This window comes from Ricinus communis, chromosome 2 (assembly GCF_019578655.1).
Source record: "Ricinus communis isolate WT05 ecotype wild-type chromosome 2, ASM1957865v1, whole genome shotgun sequence".
In the NCBI taxonomy this organism is placed as follows: Eukaryota; Viridiplantae; Streptophyta; class Magnoliopsida; order Malpighiales; family Euphorbiaceae; genus Ricinus; species Ricinus communis.
In genome coordinates this window covers 5,648,374-5,669,468 of record NC_063257.1, presented here as the reverse complement: position 1 = coordinate 5,669,468, position 21,095 = coordinate 5,648,374, and the positions used below count along the sequence as shown (strand labels likewise).

At 34.7% G+C, this 21,095-nt stretch overlaps 5 protein-coding genes across 7 annotated transcripts; 2 read left to right on the top strand and 3 right to left on the bottom strand.

The window, feature by feature from the left end:
• Positions 1–21: 21 nt before the first annotated feature.
• Positions 22–1,907, bottom strand: LOC8281678 (40S ribosomal protein S6). Its single transcript, XM_002513907.4, has 6 exons — positions 1,772–1,907; positions 1,575–1,639; positions 1,168–1,225; positions 964–1,072; positions 600–872; positions 22–482 (listed from the first exon to the last, which is right to left on the bottom strand). Exons 1-6 carry the CDS (start codon positions 1,775–1,777, stop codon positions 244–246), a joined length of 750 nt encoding a protein of 249 aa, XP_002513953.1. The 5' UTR covers positions 1,778–1,907; the 3' UTR covers positions 22–243.
• A 1,521-nt stretch (positions 1,908–3,428) lies between these two features.
• LOC8281680 (serine/threonine-protein kinase SAPK1) lies at positions 3,429–7,839 on the bottom strand. Of its 3 annotated transcripts, none has more exons than XM_048370790.1 (9): positions 7,345–7,839; positions 7,083–7,157; positions 6,778–6,879; positions 6,546–6,599; positions 6,343–6,435; positions 5,983–6,267; positions 5,767–5,865; positions 5,378–5,684; positions 3,429–4,822 (listed from the first exon to the last, which is right to left on the bottom strand). In XM_048370790.1, the coding sequence occupies exons 1-8, from the start codon at positions 7,462–7,464 to the stop codon at positions 5,409–5,411; spliced, it is 1,104 nt and encodes a 367-aa protein (XP_048226747.1). In that variant the 5' UTR covers positions 7,465–7,839; the 3' UTR covers positions 3,429–4,822; positions 5,378–5,408. The 3 variants fall into 3 exon arrangements, with proteins under 3 accessions (XP_048226747.1, XP_048226746.1, XP_002513955.2); XM_048370789.1 differs by having other exon boundaries at positions 3,429–4,797; XM_002513909.4 differs by lacking the exon at positions 3,429–4,822 and having other exon boundaries at positions 5,236–5,684; positions 5,983–6,087; positions 6,175–6,267.
• Positions 3,704–5,046, top strand: LOC8281679 (purine permease 1). Its single transcript, XM_002513908.4, is given in 3 exon segments — positions 3,704–4,401; positions 4,403–4,442; positions 4,537–5,046. Coding segments are annotated over 3 exon segments (1,074 nt in total). The 3' UTR covers positions 4,873–5,046.
• A 4,356-nt stretch (positions 7,840–12,195) lies between the features above and the next one.
• Positions 12,196–13,933, top strand: LOC8281681 (14-3-3-like protein). Its single transcript, XM_002513910.4, has 4 exons — positions 12,196–12,856; positions 13,005–13,127; positions 13,419–13,535; positions 13,626–13,933. Exons 1-4 carry the CDS (start codon positions 12,383–12,385, stop codon positions 13,683–13,685), a joined length of 774 nt encoding a protein of 257 aa, XP_002513956.1. The 5' UTR covers positions 12,196–12,382; the 3' UTR covers positions 13,686–13,933.
• A 5,432-nt stretch (positions 13,934–19,365) lies between these two features.
• Positions 19,366–21,095, bottom strand: LOC8281682 (VQ motif-containing protein 9). Its single transcript, XM_015716109.3, has one exon. It carries the CDS (start codon positions 20,645–20,647, stop codon positions 19,682–19,684), a length of 966 nt encoding a protein of 321 aa, XP_015571595.2. The 5' UTR covers positions 20,648–21,095; the 3' UTR covers positions 19,366–19,681.

Below are 21,095 nucleotides of genomic sequence, written 5' to 3'. Positions count from 1 at the left end.
TTATATAGCAGGCAATGCAAATAAGAATAACTGATCTCTAACGCAAAATTCAATAATGTTTTCTCACGAGTATAGGAATTTGTCAAGATGGCACAAGTAATCCAATAATCTAAGTAGGATCAAGGCGCTTTAATAATCATCAAATGAAACACCGCAAGGGTATGGAAATTCAGATAAACAGACTCGGCAACATTTCATCTTGGCTACGAAAACTGATAGTCAGAGCAAAAAAACACACAAGAACTAAGCTGTAATTGATGGCTTAGAAGCAGAAGAGAGCCTGGACCTCTTCTTAGCCAAGCTCTCACTACGTCTTTCTCTCTGCTCCTTCAATCTTGAGGCAAGTAGCTTCTGGTACTCAGCAGCCTCAGCCTTTGCCTTGGCAATTCTTTTTTTCTTGTCAGCAATTCTTGCACGCTTCCTTTGCAAAGTCAATGGGGTAACCAACCTTTGAATTTTGGGTGCTTTACTAACCTTCTTTCCTGCAAAATAAGAAAACCATTGCTCACAAAGTTAAAACCTTTAGGGAAGGAGAGAAAGAAAAAGATTTCAGAATAAAAAACAAATATCTAACAGCAAAAGAAAAGTGAGAAACCTACCAGATTTTGTTGTGAATGATCTGCGGTAAGTGTTCACATACTTGCGAACATCATCCTCCTTTGATAGATTAAAGAGCTTGCGAATCTTTGAAGCTCTCTTGGGACCTCTCATTCTTGGTTTTTCAGTGTCAGTAAGACCAGGCAGATCATTGTCTCCCTTCTTCACGATTACTAAGTTCAAAACAGAAAGGTCTTGGCTGACAATGCATCCACGCACGGACTTCCTCCTGCGCTCTCCATTGCGCCTTCCATATCCACGAAAGCAAGGTGTTCCTACCCAACCGACAATGAATGGCTTCTAATAATCAAGTACAGTAAAAACAGACTGGCATAAAGTTTCCGTATAACACAAGTAAAAACCAACCTCTGTGAAGCAAGAGACGGACTCGGCCAGGGGTCAACACTCCCTGCTTCATTGGGAACCCTTGCTTGTCACAACCTCCCATGATTTTGAATACATAACCCTTAAACTCCTAATGAAGAAAAAGAAAGAAAACAATGAACAAATATAGCAAGCCTTTTAAGGCATTTAACATATGCCAAAACCAAACTACAAGAAGATGCATACCTCTCCAAGAGCATCTCCGCTGACCTCTTGTGAGATCCTCTTGTCAAAAAATGCCCGACTAAAAAAATTAAAGAACAATTAATAAGAGAAGAATGTAAAATTGATAAAGGAAAACTAGTATCAAAAAATGAACATACATGTAACAGTTACAAAGTAATGATAAAAATTTAGGTCGAAAGAGCTGCTGCTACAGATCTTATTACACAGCAATTATGACAAAATGTATTCAAGAATAAAAGTGAATAAATTCTTAAGCTGACACTTCATAATATCAAACAACCTAGGAAAAATATCTAACTACTTTACCTACAAAAATTAAATCCAAGGCATTGTATGAGCGTCTAAAAGAAAAAGCTAAACGGAGAATGAAACTAACACAACAACAACGCAAGGAAACAAGTACTTACAGCTTCTGGTCATCGTCAATTTCAAGCTTCTTTTGGCATCCCGTAGTAGGGTTAGCGATATTGAACTGCCAAAACAAAACACAGATACGAGATCAAGATAATCCATCAAGTTTAACTCTTTATTTTCTTTTAGTGTTTTGATTTTAGTTTGATTCATTGAACTGAAAGCCAAAACAAATGTTTTGAAAGATTGAAACCTTCATCTCGGTCCGGTACGAGCAGAGGCGGCTGTGTCCAAAGTGAGAGTGTGTTGCTCTGCGTTACGCTTTGCCTTCTGCCTTCTAGGGTTTTCCGGACTAGGTTAACTTGCTATTTATAATGTTTTCAGAAAATTTTAGAATAGATCGCGTTTATTTTAAGCAATTTGCGCTTCTCTTTTTGAGGCCGTACACGTGGCCTGTTAAGAAATGTTAGGCTGGGGCATTCTTTAATAGTCGATTGGACAACGTTGATTATTTTATGCCTGGGTCGGGCAAATATGTGCTCGTTTCATTATAATCCGAACGTCGTTGGCTGCCGTTATTAAACTAATTAATCTGCCGTTTTGCACCATACGGATATGTAGACCTTTCGTTTATAGTTCACGCCTCTGGTTATTCCATTATAAAATTAAACTTTATAAATAAAATTTAATATAAAATTTATATTTTTTATTTTTTATTATAAGTAAAAATAACAATAAATTAAATATTTTTAATATTTTTAAAAATTTTGATATTTTTAATATTTTTATTAGTTAATTTTAGTATATATAAATTTATATTATTAAAATCATTAATAATACTATTTAAAATTAAAATTATAGAATTAATTTATTCAAAAATACAATATTGAAAATATTAACTAAATATTATTGTCCAGTATAAAATTAATTTATTATTTAATATAATATTAAAATATAATTAATATATTTTTTTAACATATATATTTAGTTTAAAACGTGTCCGATAGAGTCCTTATAAGTGGCAAAACACTCTTTTAAGAGTTTTAATATAATTAATATATTATTTTTTAAAATAAAAATTAAAATTAAATTATTAATTATTAAAATATAATTAATATATTATTTTTTTAAATTAAAATTAGTGTTTATTTAGGAATGTAACTTATTAATCAATTAATTAATAAAAGTATAAAATTAAACATAAACTTATCACATGTGTCAAAAATTAATACATATGTTGAAATAAAAAATTTATTTATCAAAATATAAACATACATATCCAAGAAAAATTAATTATATGTATAAGCCATTTACGCCTTAAGATTATAGTTGGAAAAGTGTGTTTTTATTTTTAAAATTCATTTTTTAAATAAAAAGAAGTGAATCCATATATTTTAAATAATAAGTTTTTATAAAATGGTTTGTGAAAAATAAAAAGATAATGTACTAAATTTTAAAATCATACCCTCCTTTATTAATACCTGACAACAATCTGAAATCTAATACAAACTCGAATCACTTCTTAAGTTATTTCTCCACTTAACATTCTATCCACTCTTACCTCTGACCTTCTCAATTCAATTCAAATTTCTAAGTGCTCAAGTGAGCTTTCTTCATTTAATCTTCTCTAATTCTTTGTGCGAACCAACACTACGCTGAGCTGATCTAAAAATCCAGTTTAAAAACCCTGCATACATTTATCTGATCAATTACTTAGTGCTCACCACAAATGTTGTTGTTTTGTGGTGTCTCGTCTACTTTCTCTGATCAGTATCTTCAGAACGTTTCTCTCGTCCCTGAATCCATCTCACTGATCAATTACTTGGTGCTCATCCAATCGGCGGATTTGACAGCATCGGATGTAATAATCATTTTGGCCCAAGAGGAAAAGCGGAAACAAACACTTTAAATTATACCATCTCAAGTGCCTAAAGGTTTCATTAGAATCGTAAGAGTGATCTGATAGTGGCATTTTCATAAAATACTGATTCTTTGCTCAGTGGAATATGCATCATCCTCCTGTCTGACTATTGGCCCAATCACGAGGGTCATATTTGCACCTTTTCTCATTTTATCAAGTAGAGGTATTTTTTTAGATGGATATAGACATTATTTTCCTACCTAATACCCATTTTTAAAGGAACCCAATTCATCACTGTCACAGCTAGTGCTTGGTGCAATACTCATGGAGGCAGAGCAAGGAAGCAACAGTCGACCAAAACAGCAGGAGAACAGCAAGCATATCAAGATACTTCTGGTAGTCTTAAACTGCCTTTTAATGTCAATTGATCAAGTTGGAGGTCCACTGCTTATTAGGCTCTACTACTTGCATGGAGGAAAGAGGAAGTGGCTCACTTCTTGGTTACTTACAGCTGGCTTTCCCATTCTCATTCTCCCAATTTCCTCATCTTATATGATAGCTAGAGCTCGTTCTCGAGCTCCAACTAGTAGATTACTACTCACACGATGGCTTTTTGCTGCCAGTGCCTTCATCGGGTTGCTTCTTGGTCTCGACGGCTATCTCTACTCCTTTGGTTTGTCTTATCTTCCTGTTTCAGTTTCTTCTCTTCTTGGTTCTACTCAGCTAGAATTCACTGCAATTTTCGCATACATTGTGGTCAAGCATAGGTTCACCCATTACTCGATAAATGCAGTGGTTCTGATGACCTTTGGATCTATTATTCTTGGCTTTCACATGAATGGAGATGTGCCAAATGGGGAATCTAATGGAAAGTATGTGCTGGGTTTCTTCATGACCGTCGGTGCTGCTGCTCTTCATGGGTTTATAATGCCTGCAGTGGAGTATACTCACATGAATGCTGGCATGCCCATCACCTTTGATCTTGTCATGCAAGTTCAATTCCTTATATCCATGTTTGCCACTGTTTTGCACTATTCCCATGATCATCAACAAGGACTTTCAGGTAGATGATAATGATCGCTGATAAATTATCTGATTTTTGTGCTATCAATGTTAATTATTTAAAGAGCTTGTTGTGAATTTTTTATCTGCTTTAGGCTATACCAAAAGAGGCTGAAGAATTTGGTCTTGGGCAGGCAAAGTACTATACTATACTTGTTGTAGCAGCAGTTATAATGCAGCTCTTAATCATAGGAAGTCTTGGTGTGATCTTTGCCTCCACATCTCTCCTTGGAGGCCTCGTGTCATCTCTTCTAGTTCCAGTCCAACAGGTATTTGCTGTAATATTCTTGCATGAAGTCTTCAATGCTGAGAAGGGCATGGCCTTGGCCATGTGCCTATGGGGATTTGCTTCTCACCTATATGGAGCATACGTGGAGAGCTCTAAGAAGCAAGCGAAGAAGAAAGAAGAATCCAATTGTGAGGTAATTTAAGTGGCTGAAAGTGAAACATCATGTCTTTAATGTTCAACTGCAATGATTAATCCTTATGAGCATCAAAGACAAAAAGTATTTTTATCTAATGGAATGTTATGTACCTAACAAGAAAATTGGATTGCTCTCCCAAACATATCACCATTTTAATTGGTTTATTTTGTTTTGATGTGAGAATTACTCCAACACTCTACCAACCTGTGTCAGTGTGTCCCCAATAATGACCCATTCTCTCCTTATAACAATTAAAAAGCTCAGCAGATCTGAGTCATATTATTGTATTGATAGGATGGTTCTGATTAACATATAAGAAGCAGCAATTGAGCGCTACAAGTGTCTATTGTGATTATTCAATACCAGGCAAGCAAAAACTGATATTATATTCCATTGCACAGCAAATGATTTACAAAAGGGGAAGGATTTACACACAAAAAGGGGACTCATTCGCCACGTAGCTAGACAAATATTGCACTAGTTTAATGCTCGTAAATTATTGAAACAATACCTCGAAAACAGGATTTGTCTGTACAGTTAGCTCATAAAGGGCACACGAAATCACCACTTGTCTCAATATCTTCGCAATCTGCATCAGCATCTGCGTCATCTAGATCCATGCTGCCTTCTAGCAAATAGTTTCCGCTCTTCGGAAGCACAACAGCTTTTCTTGCCTCTTGGATTATAGACACCACTTCTTCAATGTTTTGAGATGGATTATTCACATCATGGCTTTGGCAACTGCCTCCTTCCATAAGTTCTATGGGCAAGTTCTTCAAGAACCATGGATGATCTTTTATTTCTGGAATGCTTATTCTCTGCCAACAAACCAAGTATAGCCATGAGCAAAGGAAATAAAGAAAGCATGTGACAAGCCTAATATTTCCATGACCAACTTGCCTTTTCAGGATTCACCACAAATATTCGAGATAAGAGATGCTTGCACTCAATAGAAACTCTAACATAATCTGGAATTGAGTAGTGGACACTCAGTATCCTCTGCAATAAGCAATGATTAATATAATAAAAGTTGTTTAGCAAGAACTCTGGAATAAACTTTGCAGACCTTTAACCATTGGCAAATATTTTAAAAATTTGTGTTGTATAACCACTCACCCCAATTGTTTTCCTGAAGTTTTTTGGATCGTCAGGATCTTCAAATGGATATGCCCCAATCAGCATCACATAAAGGGTAACTCCACAAGACCAAACATCTGCAATCTGTAAATCAAGAGGATTAGGTATGATAAGGATGGGATCCCAAGTTTCAAGCAATGAAAAAGAACAAAGAAAGATAATATATGTTACCTTTCCATCATATTCCTTTTTGGACAGAACCTCAGGTGCAATGTAAGCTGGTGTTCCTACTGTAGATTTTGGTTGAGAATGCAACACAGTTGACTACACAATACGTCAAGATAATCAGTAATCCAGAGATCAATAAACTTATGTGCAGGCTGTAAGTAAAATGTTTACCTTTGAATACCCAAAATCACATATTTTGACACGCGGTGCTGTGCTACCATCTAGAAGTGTATTTTCAAGCTTAAGATCTCTGTGACAAATTTGCTGGAATACAGAAAACCCTCTAGTCAGATGCTGTAAAAGATTATAACACCACGAACCTACATTTAGAAAAGATCAAAACGAATTGAAGAATCAAGAGATGGAGTCCATACCATTGAATGACAGTAGCTGACTCCTGATATCAATTGCTGGAAGAAAAACCTTCCCTGATTCAGTTAGACACAAAATCCTCAGAATATATATCATAGATTAAATTACATGCTAACAAATTAAACTGAAATTTAAAAAAGTAACATCAACTAAATTCAAATGCTGCACATTTCATTTTCATCGAGTATCCAAAGTTTGTATTTTCTGGTCATGAAGTTTCGGATCATACTTTACCTCATCCTCACTGAATCTACCAGCGTTAGATATCCTCTCAAAGAGCTCTCCTCCTGCGGCATACTCCATGACTATTGCTAGATGGGTAGGAGTCAACCGGACCTGCAACAATGACATCTCAAGTTAAAGACTAAAACCCCCTTTCAAATATGATTCAGACTAAGGAAATCATACTCCATGGAAACAATTTAGCAACGCAACGCCAGCGACATAGCTCACAAGACTAGTTTGATTCTCAAGCAAATGAAATAGAGGAAAGTAGCACTCAGTATAGTTAAAGGGCCATTAAAAATTCAGTAACAAACCTCTTTGAATCTAACAATGTTGGGATGCTTTAGAGACCTGTGGTTCATAATTTCCCTTTGCACATGTTCATCGATCTGCAACCACAAAAGAACACCCCTTATCCATCTCTTATGGCAAAAACACCCTCCCGAAATAATATATTTATAAAAAAAAAAAAAAAAAAAAAAAAAAAAAAGATAGCCCAGATGTTATCAAAAATAGAATTGAGTTTCTCAAATTAGCCACAAACAAGTAGAAAAAAGAAAGAGAGAAATAACGGACCTTTTGGCCTCTCTCGATAAACTTAACAGCAAAGAGCTCTTTAGTCCATCTATCTCTAACCAGCTTGGCCACCCCAAAATTTCCAGACCCAATATCTTTCAAAATCTCATATCTTTCCATAGCTACCAGTTAGTACTACAAATACAATACAAGCAAGTTTCAAAAACAGCTTTCTCTTCTGTCTACGAACTTCTCTATTCTTTTTCTTCGCAACAATTGTCAAGAAAACTTAATAGATATTAAAAAGAAAAAAGCAAATTCTTGAGAGGTGGTTAAGGTAACAGTAAGCAGTGGTCTTGACTTTCAAGTTATTGACATCAAAGTCTTATAAAGAAGTGAAAGATGTAAAAGAGAGCCCAAGTGTTTAACTATAGCTACTAACATCAAAAGCAGGAGAGATAGAGATGACAACGTGTAAAGAATGGTGAAGGTTGGATTTGCCACAGACAAAGGAACAAAATAAAAAATAAAAAATAAAAAAAAGGCAAGTGAAATTGTCAGACGCTGAATTAATATCCAGAAGCGGTTTGTGGCCCGTTTGGAATGTGCAGAAATTGGGTTCCTCAAGGACAAACTATCATGTAGAATTTCATTTCTCCAAAAAGGCCATGCTTTTGAGAGGTACATGCCAACATTTGGCATTGATACTTGCCACGTGCGAAGAATTATAGGCCCACGCACTTGGTTTAGGCGGCTTTCAATGAGAGGTTTAAGATTATTCTTCTTTTTAAGGCCTCAAAGAGTCAGGAATCAAGACTTAGTCAAACTCAGACCAGGTAGCTCTACTAATTGAACTTATTGCTTAATCATCATCTCTAATTTCCAATATCATCTAAGAAATCATATTGTAATTATCTATTTCATATATATGTTTTCCTTTTGGTGATTTTGTTTTGTTATTAGTCGGTGTCAGGGTTTATTTCTTATACATTTTCTTTCTTTATCTAAATTGATGAAAAATATAAATTATTTATAGAGAAATCGACTTTGATTTTGTCATTTGCTTTGCTTTTAGGACGAATGGACCCCGAGTGCATTAAAAATGCATCGTTTCTTTTATTATCTTATTTTAGCCAATAAAGATTACCTTTATCAATGATATGTAGAGTCAAACATAGCTACGTCGCCTGGAAGGTCTTTCTCTTGGAGCACAGACTAGAGTGAAACATGCAGGGGATTCATTTGAAGTAGTAAAAACCAATTGCCAGCAGCGATCATGCAATGATTGAACGTAACAGAACGCAAGCACTTAATGTTAATAGAAAGATAATCTGAAAGTTCATCTCATTACTGTCAAATTCATGACACGTATATGTACGACAACCTTGAAGAGAAGAGGAATGGGGCAGGAATTCAGAGAAGCAGTGGAAGGTCTTCCAAGCTCTTCAGAGGTGGGCACGTCCAGGACAGTGCAGGGAGTCGATACAGTGAAAGAATGAAATAATACATCGGTGAATCGGATATAGGCAATTTATATTCACAGTAAGGCTTTACCTTGACTTCCAAGATGAATCAGTGTTATGCCAGTTTTTCATGCAAACTCTGTTTCCGCTACTTAATTATTATTAACCGAAGATAGAAACGTGATTAGTTCAATAAAATCATTTTGAGTACAAAATTATTGGGATTATATTAATTATTCTCTGCTTTGTATCATAAACTCTGACTAGATTTGATGGACTATTATTCAGCATGAAGGGCACGTTTGGTTACACCGAGAATGAGAAAATAAAACACATTCCTAATAAGATAGATGTTTCTATGGCTTATTTAGTACATATACATCCCTGTTCTTCTTTTAAATTTGGTTATATTTCACCAGAGTGGAATTTATATATTAACAAAAATTTTATAATTATACTATCTTACCACGTCTTACAAGCGAGTTCTTTTTTTTGGGAAACTATTTTAATAATTATAAAAGTTACTTAGTTTATAAAATTTATTGAATTAAATTGTTTTTTTAACATAGAATTCTAAAAAAACAATCCTTTGATCAATTATTGCAGTGGCAACGGGGAAAGCGCATGTATTAAAAAACAATTAGAGGTGCTTGAAGTCTAAAGGATTATCAATGTGATATGTTCATAGACTACTGTACTAGGCCATGGTCTCAAGGTCTCATCTTTTTTCGTTGAGTATCTCTCTCTTTCCTTCTCTAGTATATTTTTATCGGACTTGTTACCGTCTAAGTACACTTGAAAATTTTCAGGCTCACAAAGCTCGATAATTTTAAGGGCAAGCTTGAGAATATATTTTTTAAACTTGTCTAACATGTTTAGTCCGATTCAAGAACTATAAAATAGAATGTATATTAATAGAAAATTTAGATTTATATAATCGGGTTTGATCATACTTTTATCCAAACTTAAAAATTTCAAGCCCGACCAAGTTCAATCCAAAATTTAAACAGGTTTAACTTTTGTTAAAGTTTTCAATAACAATTGCTGATAATTTAGGCTACCAGCATCCTCTCCAATGGTCGTTATGGCCATACTCTTGGATATATTTTTATGTCTATCTATTTTTTTAATTCTTATTTATGTTTTAGTATTCTTTATTGGGTATATTATTGGTTTTTATTTTTTTAATTTTAATAAATGATGGTTTTCTTATTTGGCTTTGAATAATTATAGTAGTGCAGTGTTGTTCGCCACTTGAACCTGCCCAGTGTCATATGGGAGTCGGTCATTTGATTTACATGAACAATAGTCATATCCATTTATATCGACTTGATCAACTTTTCTATGTCATTAGAACTAGAACCTGGAAAGTGGTCAGACTCTCGACGATGAATCAAGCTGCATTCATCGATTCTCATTATTTTGTATGGGTGTGCTTCAATGGCTTAACCTCTTTTTCTTTTGTTGCTTTAGTTTGAATTTTTGGGGTGTTCCGGTGTTTGGAGGCTTTTGATTAGTCTTTGCTTTGCACCGTGGTGGAGCTTAAAAAGAAGAAGAGGGTTGTTTTGGTTGGTTCGTGTGAGTTTCATGAACCTGTTAGCATTTTTACAAACTTTATATGCCGTATAGCCGCTTATGTGTTGGGCTATAAGTATGGTTTCTTGGGTTGTTTGGGCTTTACCCACTTATTTTACAACCCTTTAATTGTTGTCTTGAGTTGTGATTTTGGGTCTTGTTGTTCAGTGGAGGGTAGATCTCTCTTAGGCCTATTATAATTAATCCAACATTCTCTTTTTATTGTTAAAAAAAAGTCCAACAAAATCTATTCAGTAAAAATAAGGAAAAATATAAACAACTATTATATCTTAGTGAAAATGAGAATCGACACTATCTTCTTTTATTAACAGTAGAATAGATAAGATTTATTGATAAAAAAAAAAAGTACTTCGCAAGGGCAAGGGTAAGGGGTTCAGGTTCAGGTTAATGTTTAGACATTTGTTACCAAAAAATGGGCATGGGAATTGAGAACCTATAAACAAAACAGAAACTAATGTTAATGGGCAATGTTGAAGTCGAGACTTTTTCATATTTTGTAGGTGATCACAGTCTTTTAAATTTTGACAATAAAAACTAAAAGGCTTGTGTCGTGCCCATTGATAATTGCATATATAAACTACTGAAGGAAAAAAAAAAAAAAATTAATTCTGGGTAATGAATTTATTAAGTGGTACTAATCTGGCAGCACAACAGAAATAAATACTAACGAATATTCCCTTTATTTTAATCAAAATCTGAATTTAGGTTGGTAAACGATTTTGGCCGATTTGCATTCCAGGCTATGTGCAGAGACCTAATTTTAAATATTTTTCATGGTACATCTCGCATCGTTAAATACTATAGGTCTTCTAATCCCATCGAAAACTCAAAACACTATGCATACTTTTACTTTCGATTTTCTTTCATATGTGATTAAAAAAAGATTTAATGAAATCACTTGCACACAAAAAGAAAAAAGAAAAACCGGAAATTTAAAATAATAAAGAGCAACAGCAATTGTGCTGTGTGCCTCATCGAGTCTTAAAAATGATAATACCTTCAATTTCTGTGGTTGACTGTTGAGCAAATATTAGGTGCATTAGAAACTAAATAAATTTTTGTTGTTGGGCCTTTAGAACTAAATCTCAATTCCCAGGGCCTTACTTACCAGCAACTGAGTTTATTATGAATTTGGATGTTTGGTAGATGTCAAAAGTAGTTTATGGCTAACATTCAACAGTTTTAATGCTATCAGTACCACATTGTGATTTTTGTTTTTTATTAATACTCACTCCTTTTTATTCATTGAAATTGTGCTTTTAAAAAATAAAAGCAATTACTATTCCATTATTTATTTATTGTTATTTACTAAGTAATATATGCTCTTTTATTTTATAATCTGATATCATAATATCTAAAATGCATGATTTGTTGGCTTATCAGCTCCAACTATTTATGGTTGCGAATCTAAACATGTTTCAAAGTAAATTTGAGAATGAAATTGTTTTTAGCAAAGCGATGGTCTTCAACAACCCATTAATAAATAATAAGACTTCTAATAAGGGAAAACTAAAAGAAGAATCTAATAACTAAAATGGAAAATGATATCTAAGAAAAACAAAATTGAAAATGACCTAAAAAGAATACAAATCACAATGGCACGGGCAGTCATGCTTTTCAAATTTCAAATCCTCCAATGAGCTTAAAAATAATAATAATAATAATAAAAAAGAGAAGCCTTTTTCTCTCTTTAGCTCAATCAATCTCCGTGTTTGCCAGCTTGCCTTTTTTACCTGCCAGCCAAACAGTACACCCACACACCCTAAATCTCCCCGTTCTAAAATCCAACGGCTCATGTTCCATCTCATTAGGAAAAGAAATATACTAAAAGAAAAAAAACAAAAGAAAAACCACTCCATCTTCTCCAACGCAATCATCGCGTCCCACTAGTCCCCACATTTCTCTCTTAAAACATAACCACTCGCCTCTCTCCTTCTCTTTAAAGAAAAAATACGCTAAATAAAACCAGATCTGACCCTCCTCTCTCTCTCTCTCTCTCTCTCTCTGTTTCTCATTTCCGTTTCTTCTAATTGATAACAATGGCAGCACGCGAAGAGAACGTGTACATGGCGAAACTCGCCGAGCAAGCCGAGCGCTACGAGGAGATGGTAGAGTTTATGGAAAAAGTCTCCGCATCGATCGATAACGAGGAACTGACAGTGGAAGAAAGAAACCTACTTTCGGTTGCGTACAAAAACGTGATCGGTGCACGACGAGCGTCGTGGCGTATTATATCGTCGATTGAACAAAAGGAGGAGAGCAGAGGAAACGAGGACCACGTGTCATTGATCCGCGATTATCGGGCTAAAATAGAGTCAGAGCTGTCGTCGATCTGCGACGGGATCTTGAAGTTGCTCGACACTAGGTTGATTCCTTCTGCTGCTGCTGGTGACTCTAAGGTTTTTTATTTGAAAATGAAAGGTGATTATCATAGGTATCTCGCTGAGTTTAAAACTGGCGCTGAGAGGAAAGAAGCTGCCGAAAGTACCCTCACTGCTTACAAATCTGCTCAGGTTTCTTTTTCATTTCAGATCTGTTTGTCTTTCTGGTTATATGCATTTTTGTTTGTATTTCTAGGTGCGTATGATTTATATATGTTTTGTTATTGGATTTAATTAACATTGTGTGGATTAATTAGGTTCTTCTTAATGTTTATTGCAGGATATTGCGAATGCGGAATTGGCTCCAACTCATCCAATTCGTTTAGGATTGGCTCTTAACTTTTCTGTGTTTTACTATGAGATTTTGAATTCTCCTGATCGCGCTTGCAATCTTGCTAAACAGGTTTCATAAATTAATTACACTCTTTTTCTATTTTCAATATTTTCCGTTCGTCTATGATGCATCGCGCCATAGTGGTATACCTAGGTTTGACTAAATGTTGTTGAATTATATGAATGAACCTATGATTGATGTTTCTCTGTGTGGTTGACCAACAAATTTACATTATTTAGCTTGTTGGTTTTAGCAAGTTTTTCATTTCCAAAATTAAGATCGCTGTAAATAATTTGACGCTGTTTATGCAGATTTATGATGTTTTGTTTGTTGCTGTTGTGAACTTATAATTATTATTAGGCTTTTGATGAGGCAATTGCTGAGTTGGATACCCTGGGTGAGGAGTCATACAAGGACAGCACTTTGATTATGCAACTTCTTCGTGACAATCTCACTTTGTGGACCTCCGACATGCAGGTAAAAGGACGCATTTAATCTTGGTCTGCTATTGTTCGCTTTATTATGTAAATTGTTTTGAAATGTTTGTTTTTTTGGGGTTTGATTCAGGATGATGGTGCAGATGAGATTAAAGAAGCAGCACCCAAGCCTAGTGATGAGCAGCAGTAAAGCTGCTTTATTGCAAATTAGGGTTGAACTTCTCCATCCTATGTTTTTATTAGGAGAAGCTGCTTGTTGCTAATTTGCTTGCTATTCTGAGTTTCTAGGTATTCTTGTCTTGGTTATGAATTGTGGACCAACCAAGCATTTGTTTTTTGTTTTCTTTTTTCCTTAGTTTGTCATGTCAATTTGTGTCTTTGAATGTGCCTTATTTTCTTGATGCTATTGAAGCTCTTATTTCTGCTCCTGGCGTTAAATTGCCGTGTTACTCCTAGTAAAAAGAATGACCGAGTGTTTAGGTCCACGAGATTGCAGTTGATGCACATCTATATTTACGATTTCAGGTTGAATAGATTTTATATTTTATATTCTTTGTGGAAAATTAATATCCCATCTGAGTTGAGTTCATTAGAACCGCTTATGCACACTTCCCTCTGAACCGCTTCTCTTGGATTGTTATATCTCTAAAATTTGCAGTTATTGCTGCATGAGATCTGACTTGTTTCATTTCAATGGAGGAGAGAAGAGATTTATATGGCTCTCTGGGATAACGATTCGAGTTGTGGGCTTCTATTTCTTTTGTTAATTATTGGGAAGATGAACGGGGATTGGTTTGTCGTCTGCAATTTGTGGTTTTTTCTTTCTTTCAAAAAAATGTCTTCTGTTCGTTTTACGGAACCGAGATTAAGCCTGTTCCCATACCATAGTCAGAGTGGTCCATCTCAGATTTATCCGCAGGTCTCGTGGTTATCGCCTTGATCGGAGTGGAACAAATGAGTTTGGGCCCGTCGGCGTTATCCATTTAAGTGACTGGATTGTACAGTGATGTGACCCCAAGCTAAGGTAAATAACAGAATTTCAAAGATAGAACATTGACCAATGCTACCCTAACCCACTAACTTCTTTAAATTACCTTTAGTTTTTCTAAAAGGTAGGTCAATCACCTTCGGTGTAATTTTTCTCTCTTTTGTTATTTATTGCTTTTAAGGGGTAACTATAAAATTGACAATCTGATAGATTTATATCATTGACGTTTTGCTCTAGTTTATGGAAATTTATATCATAGTGGGTTTCACTTGTGAAATGGAATACCGCCAGTCTTTGGTAGTTTTCTAAGTGCGGACACCAAACATCAAGTGTGATGCCCACTTAATTTTCACTACTTATCACTAGCATGAGCAGGTCGGTCAAGAAATTGATGATAATTTCTTAAATTTAAGTGAATTGCTCTTTTTTCCAGTGCAAAGAAAAAGTGAGTTGCTCTTTTAAATTTATGAAGTTGTCGACTAACAGCATCGGATATATAGGAGAATAAATTTAATACCATATCTTTGCATAATAGGTGAAATGTTTAGTATTTTCTATTAAGATATTATGTTATAAAAAACTGAATAATTTTATCTTTTGGCTACAACTTTAGTCATTTTCAGACATTTTAATTAAAACATATTGTTTATGTTTCAGTCGAGACTTGTTTTATATATTTTAATTCTTGTATTTCCAATTTATAACGTAAACTCCTAACATTTTATATGATAATTATATTTGGACAATCATATTTTATTCTTTAAATTCATAATTAATTGAATTATTTAAATTTATAAAAATAATTAGAAAATGTAAATAAGTAATGACTATATAATATGGTAACTTCTTTCTTCAAAATTCTTTTATAGGCTATGGTAATTACTAAAGTTATTGTATATTAAAATTATTAACTTCACCTAATCGAAATGAAACATTGAAATAGGGTGACATTGAGATACATTAATAGAATAAGAAATGACGAAAGGTGTTTAACAGATAAGAAAGAGAATTTATTTAGGTGGATGACATTAAAGTGAAGTTCAAATGGGCAAACATATACGAGTTGAGGGCGTATTCATACATTTGGCAAAAAGTGATATCATTGACCTCTAAAGGCATTTGGAGCTGGAGCACCGAAAAGTTGAGGTACAAAATGATTAAGCTTATTTTGATAAGAATCTTTGTGTTGCTTCTCCTTTACAATGTGCTCTGCCGTTAGATAAGTAATAAGTATAAAAATACTTTACCGTTTTATCATTTGATAAATTTTTAATATATAATTTTTTCGAATAAAAATATATAATTAAAAATTATAGTTAAAAAAAATATTATTGTTATTAAAAAATATATTAAATGATAAAGATTTAACTGTCGTTGCTCTGACCAACCGTCATTATTATATCTTTTATATTTAATAATATAAATATAGACTTCAACAACTCAAAACATCATCTTGACCGTTAAATCGGTTTCATCAAATCAATAAATTTTTAAACTGTAATTTAACAATTAAATAATAAAATTAGAAATTATTAAACTCCAAACTCAAATTATCAAATACATGCAATTTGATAATAATGATAGATAAAAATGAAAGTTGACTGAGTACTTACAAATCGAGACTATTCAACATAGAATATCTTCTTTTATCACAATTTTTAACCATATATCTCTATTTGCTGTGAAAAATATTAAAAGTTATAAAATAGTGAAATCAAATTATATTTTTTTGTACTTATCCTTATAAAATTTAGAAGCAAAAATACATAAAATCTTTAAATTTTCTTACTAAAATGTAACGACTTTAAAGTAATTGAGTTAAATTTTTAAATTTTAAAAGACAAAACAACCTTGAAATTAACCTTGTCTATTTAACCACTATCCATTTTTAATTAAAAATGATGGTATTGATATTTTATTATTAAAGTGATAGATAAATAATGATTTTATAATTTTTTTGACTAAAATTTACACTTATACTTCTTCACATGAAAGAAAACATACGTTGAAAAGAGTCAGTGCCTGAACTCATTAACTAAATTTTGTACCATTATATAGTAAAATAGACAGAGTTAGCACTAGAAATATAATTATTATATTTTTAAAATTTTAAAATATAATTGAACTATTTCTAAACCTTAAATTTTAACTTTAACCAAAATTTCAAAGACTTATTGGTGACTTCTGCCTAATATAAAAAGTATATATTACTTTGTTACTATTTTCACATAAAACTCAAAATATATAAGAATCATTTAATAATTAAATAAAACAAAAAGAAAAATAAGTAGCGGAAACTGCTCTGTCTAGTCAATTAAATTGAATAACGATAACTGTATTTTTAAATTCTTCTCCTTTTTGGAGTTAAAAGGGGCAGAGCAGCAATGGCAGAGTTGGATTTTGTTAAGCGAAAATGGTGTTTATAGGACATCATAGTAGCATACAGCGAGTATAAAAAGAATTCCATATTATGTGCATAATAATAGTATGGACAAGAAGGCACTCCACAAAAACTCAAGGGTTACGTGCTGCCCATTGCAATAATCTATTGCTTCCCTGGCACTACCCTTTACTATCTCTAGCAACTTTGGTTATGCCACCCTTCTATCAAGAGCCGCTACTCTGCTACTAGTACTACATCTTCTCTGCTTCTCAAAGGTCTAATCACTATATTCTGATCAGGTATTCCTTGGGGAAATGCATGGATTCTTATCCTAAAGGTTCAGCCCCTTGAAGTTAAATGACTAAACATCTCTTCAACTGAATATGATTACACCTGATACGAGTGGAGTTGTTAGCAAAGTATTTATTTCTTCCTCACGATGCACACGTGGGTGCCCTCTCCTAACATGAAAATAGTCAATTTCTTTTACACCAATCTCATAAAATGTTGCCCAGAGAAATGCTTGCAGCATCTCTATGCTGTAAAACAATTAAATCAGAGACGAAATACACAACTTCACCCTCGAGGGGTTCCTATGCAAAAGCCCTACTATCTGGTAACTCCTATATCTTCATCTGCACAGTTCTGCTATTTACAGGTTGCCGCAAAGAGAAGCTGAAAAAGAAACTCAAACTACAAGTCTACAATCTTTATTCTTCATATTCCTGCATCATAAGAATGGGACCTGACAAAATATTACAGGCAAAGGATCATAGCATCCTTGATTGACCGCACCAGTAATGGATCCTGAAATGAGCATGCTTTTCATGCTAATTCTTAATTTTTGGAACCTCAGCTTAATTAGTTCGCAGCTTTCAGGAGTCTAAAAACAAAAACAAAAAAATTAAAGCAAAAGGCACCTGCGAAGTAAGGATCACCAAGACCATTAGCTAAACATAGCCGACTCAGTACAATCAAGAGAAAAAAAGGAGCTCGGTTCACAATATTCCATTGTAAGAAAAGGTGGACAAGATCTAGCATGGAGCAAAATCCAGTCTTTTTATTGTTCCCCCTTTAAGCACATAAAGCATAAAAGCACATCTCATCGAACCAAACCAAAGTTTGACTGTTATCTATCCCACACAAGGACAGCACATGAAATAGTTCCTTTTTCTTTAATGCATCTTCCTTCACATCAATATCAACAGTGCACTGAAATCAAATGAGAGACAATTCCTATAAAACTGTTGGAAGCTGCAAACCTACACATTAATAATTGCTTTGGCGGGAGAGGACAAAAAAACAAAAGAAAAAGAAAACTGGGAGGATGGATGGAATAGGAGGAATGTATACAAGGATGGAAAACAAAAGAATCCAGTCAGATGTAAAGCATGCATCTAGTAGTAGCTACTGTTGATAACCTAATTTCCCAAGGGGCAGTAGGAGGACTTGCCCTTGGATAGAATAAAAGAAGATTAGGTATTCCCAGTATAACCGGCAAGGACGGTGGCAGAGACCAAAAAGTGCAGAAGAACATAGGAGATGTTATTTGTGTGCCCTGGGGATGATTCAAGTTGCAATGTCTAATCTTAAGAGAAGATTCTACAGCTAAATGACCAATCTTGCTCTATCCCCAAGAACTGCCCAATTTTAGGGGAGAAAGATAAAGAAATTGGGGAGAGAGAGACTAGGACTACAGTTGAGTTGTGAACTCCTGCAATCAGAAATCAGCAAATATTTGTGTCCAGATATTTTTTCATGCAACTGACTACTCAGTGTTCCAGTCATAAATTATGAAGCAATGCAATTCAAAAAAAATAAATGAACCAAATAACATATTAGTTGAATTTTTCACTTCACACATGATGCGTCCAAACCTTCTAAAGTGTAGGCAACTTGGATACCATAAACATCCATTAATAGAATCAACAACTATCAGGATAAAATTGTCAATCAAACCCAAATAAAAAGGTGCAATGTCCTCTCAAACTATTTTCACTAAAACAAGAAACATGGAGTTCAAAGAGCAACACTGACGTGCCCATCGGCCAAATCTTAGCAAGAACTTTTCAAAGCAACATATCACGTGATAGTCTATTTTTCCCCATGTCCATTCAGAAATTCAAGTAATCGATTCTCAATTTAACAGATATAACCAATCAATTATAGTACTTTCCACAAACCCAGAAAAGCTACCAGCATTAAACTCTACTACTTGATAAAAGAATCTGTTACCACAAACCTGCTTCAAACTTATGGCACAATTACATATTTTACTTTGAACTACATAAGAAAGCAAAACAATAACTAGTGTTAATAAAGGCACAACAGCATAGATACAAAACATATCTACTCAAGGTAAGGGCAGCAAAAGAACAGCCAGCATCATAAATATATTGGATTTTCAATAATTAGAGCACATAAACTAATTAATACAACAAGATTTCCACAAACATCACATGATTGTGCTGAACAATAATTCAGTAGACTGCAATCAGAAGCACAAACAAAAGAAATATAATAGCTTTCTTGTTTCACATGTTTTTGTTTTTCATATCCATTTACAAAAACAAACAAACAACCTTCTAAAATAACACCAGTGTTGGGACACTTGTTCAAATCCAACCTCTGGCAATAACCCAACTAAGATCCCCCCAAAAACTATATACAAAAATTGAAAAAGGATATGCAATTAATTAATGCCCTAAAGACCACTAAACTAAACTTCCTAAACTCTAAAACGACAACGTTTTAGTGAAAAAACAGAACAGAAATGCGCTTACCTGAAGAACAACATCAAACTCTCTCTTTCAAGTCAAAGCCCCCTCCATCTAGGGCTTGGCACCGGTAATGTCGGCGACAATGGAAACGCAGACGGTGACATCAATAAACACGGAGAAAGCAAAGGATGCGGTGATCGCGGCGAGTTCAAGCATCCGAACGGCAGCGGTGATGTCGGCAACTGGAACTGCAGCGGCTGTGACGCCATCACCGGAGGCGGCGGCGCAAACGGTTGCTGTTGTTGTTGTGGAGGAGGAGCTAGGTTATTCCACCGAGGAGAAACCAGCGGTGCTAGCGGCGAGAATCCCGAAAACTGCTTATTATTAGAATCGGCGGAGGCGGAGGCGGAGATGGAGTTTTGAAGGTAACGCATATAAGCAGAAACAGGAGATTCAGCCGCCGCGTGAACTGCTGGGAAAGGCGGCAAGGGTGAGAGAGGAGCGGATGGGCGTTGGATAGGCATAGGCATAGGCATAGGCATAGGAGGGTTCATAGGAGCATGAAGAGGTGGCTGCTGCTGAGGAGGGAGGGCGCTGTTTAGCAAAGGAGGAGGGCGGTTGCTAACATGCGCGAGGGGAGGAGGGCGTATCCGCTGCAAGCGAGAGCTTTGAGGCTTAGGTGGGTGAATAGGTGGAGGTGTAGAGTACCTTTCATGAGCTGGAGATCCGGTGAGTTTCTGCACCACGTCTCGGAAATCATTCTTGTTTATATTGTACACCGGTGGCTGCTGCTGCGATTGTGAAGCTTGTGGCTGATTATGATTAGTAACAATATTGCTGCTAGTATTAGTGGCAGTACTGTTAAAGGATTGATGATGATGATGATGATGATCAAAAGGAGGTTTTCTTGGGATGATGGGTTTAGAGATCTTATGAGATAGTTTATTAAGGTTTTTGAGGTACTGATCTTTATTGCTATTGCTATTGGTGTTGGTGTTGCTATTGCTGCTACTACCACTGGTGATGGTAGAATCACCAGAGGATTGACAGCTTTTATCCATTAAACTTACAGAAAATCACTTCTCTCTCTCTCTCTAGATCTATTTCTAAATCACCTGCTGTGTATCTGTTATCTAATATCTAGAAAATAACAGCAGAGCTCTGTTTTGTGTGTGTGTGGTGGGGATGTTATCTTCTTCTTTCTTTCTTTCTTTCTTTCTCTGGGGCACCTCACTGCTTAATATAATTGATTTTTCAAGATTAATAATAAAGCTCTGTTTACTCTTCTTCTTTTTAGTTTTTAGACAGTGAGGTTTGTCTTTTTCTTTTTTCAATAATAATAAAGGCAGCATGTGTTTGTCTCTAAACATGGTTTGGTTTTTGTTTACTTGTTTTTGTGTTTTGTTAAAAGCTTAAAAGGAGAGAGATAGGACATGACTAATCGAACAAGGCACTTCCACCTTTCTCCATACTCTCTTACTTGCTGAATCTTATCTTCTTTTCTTATTT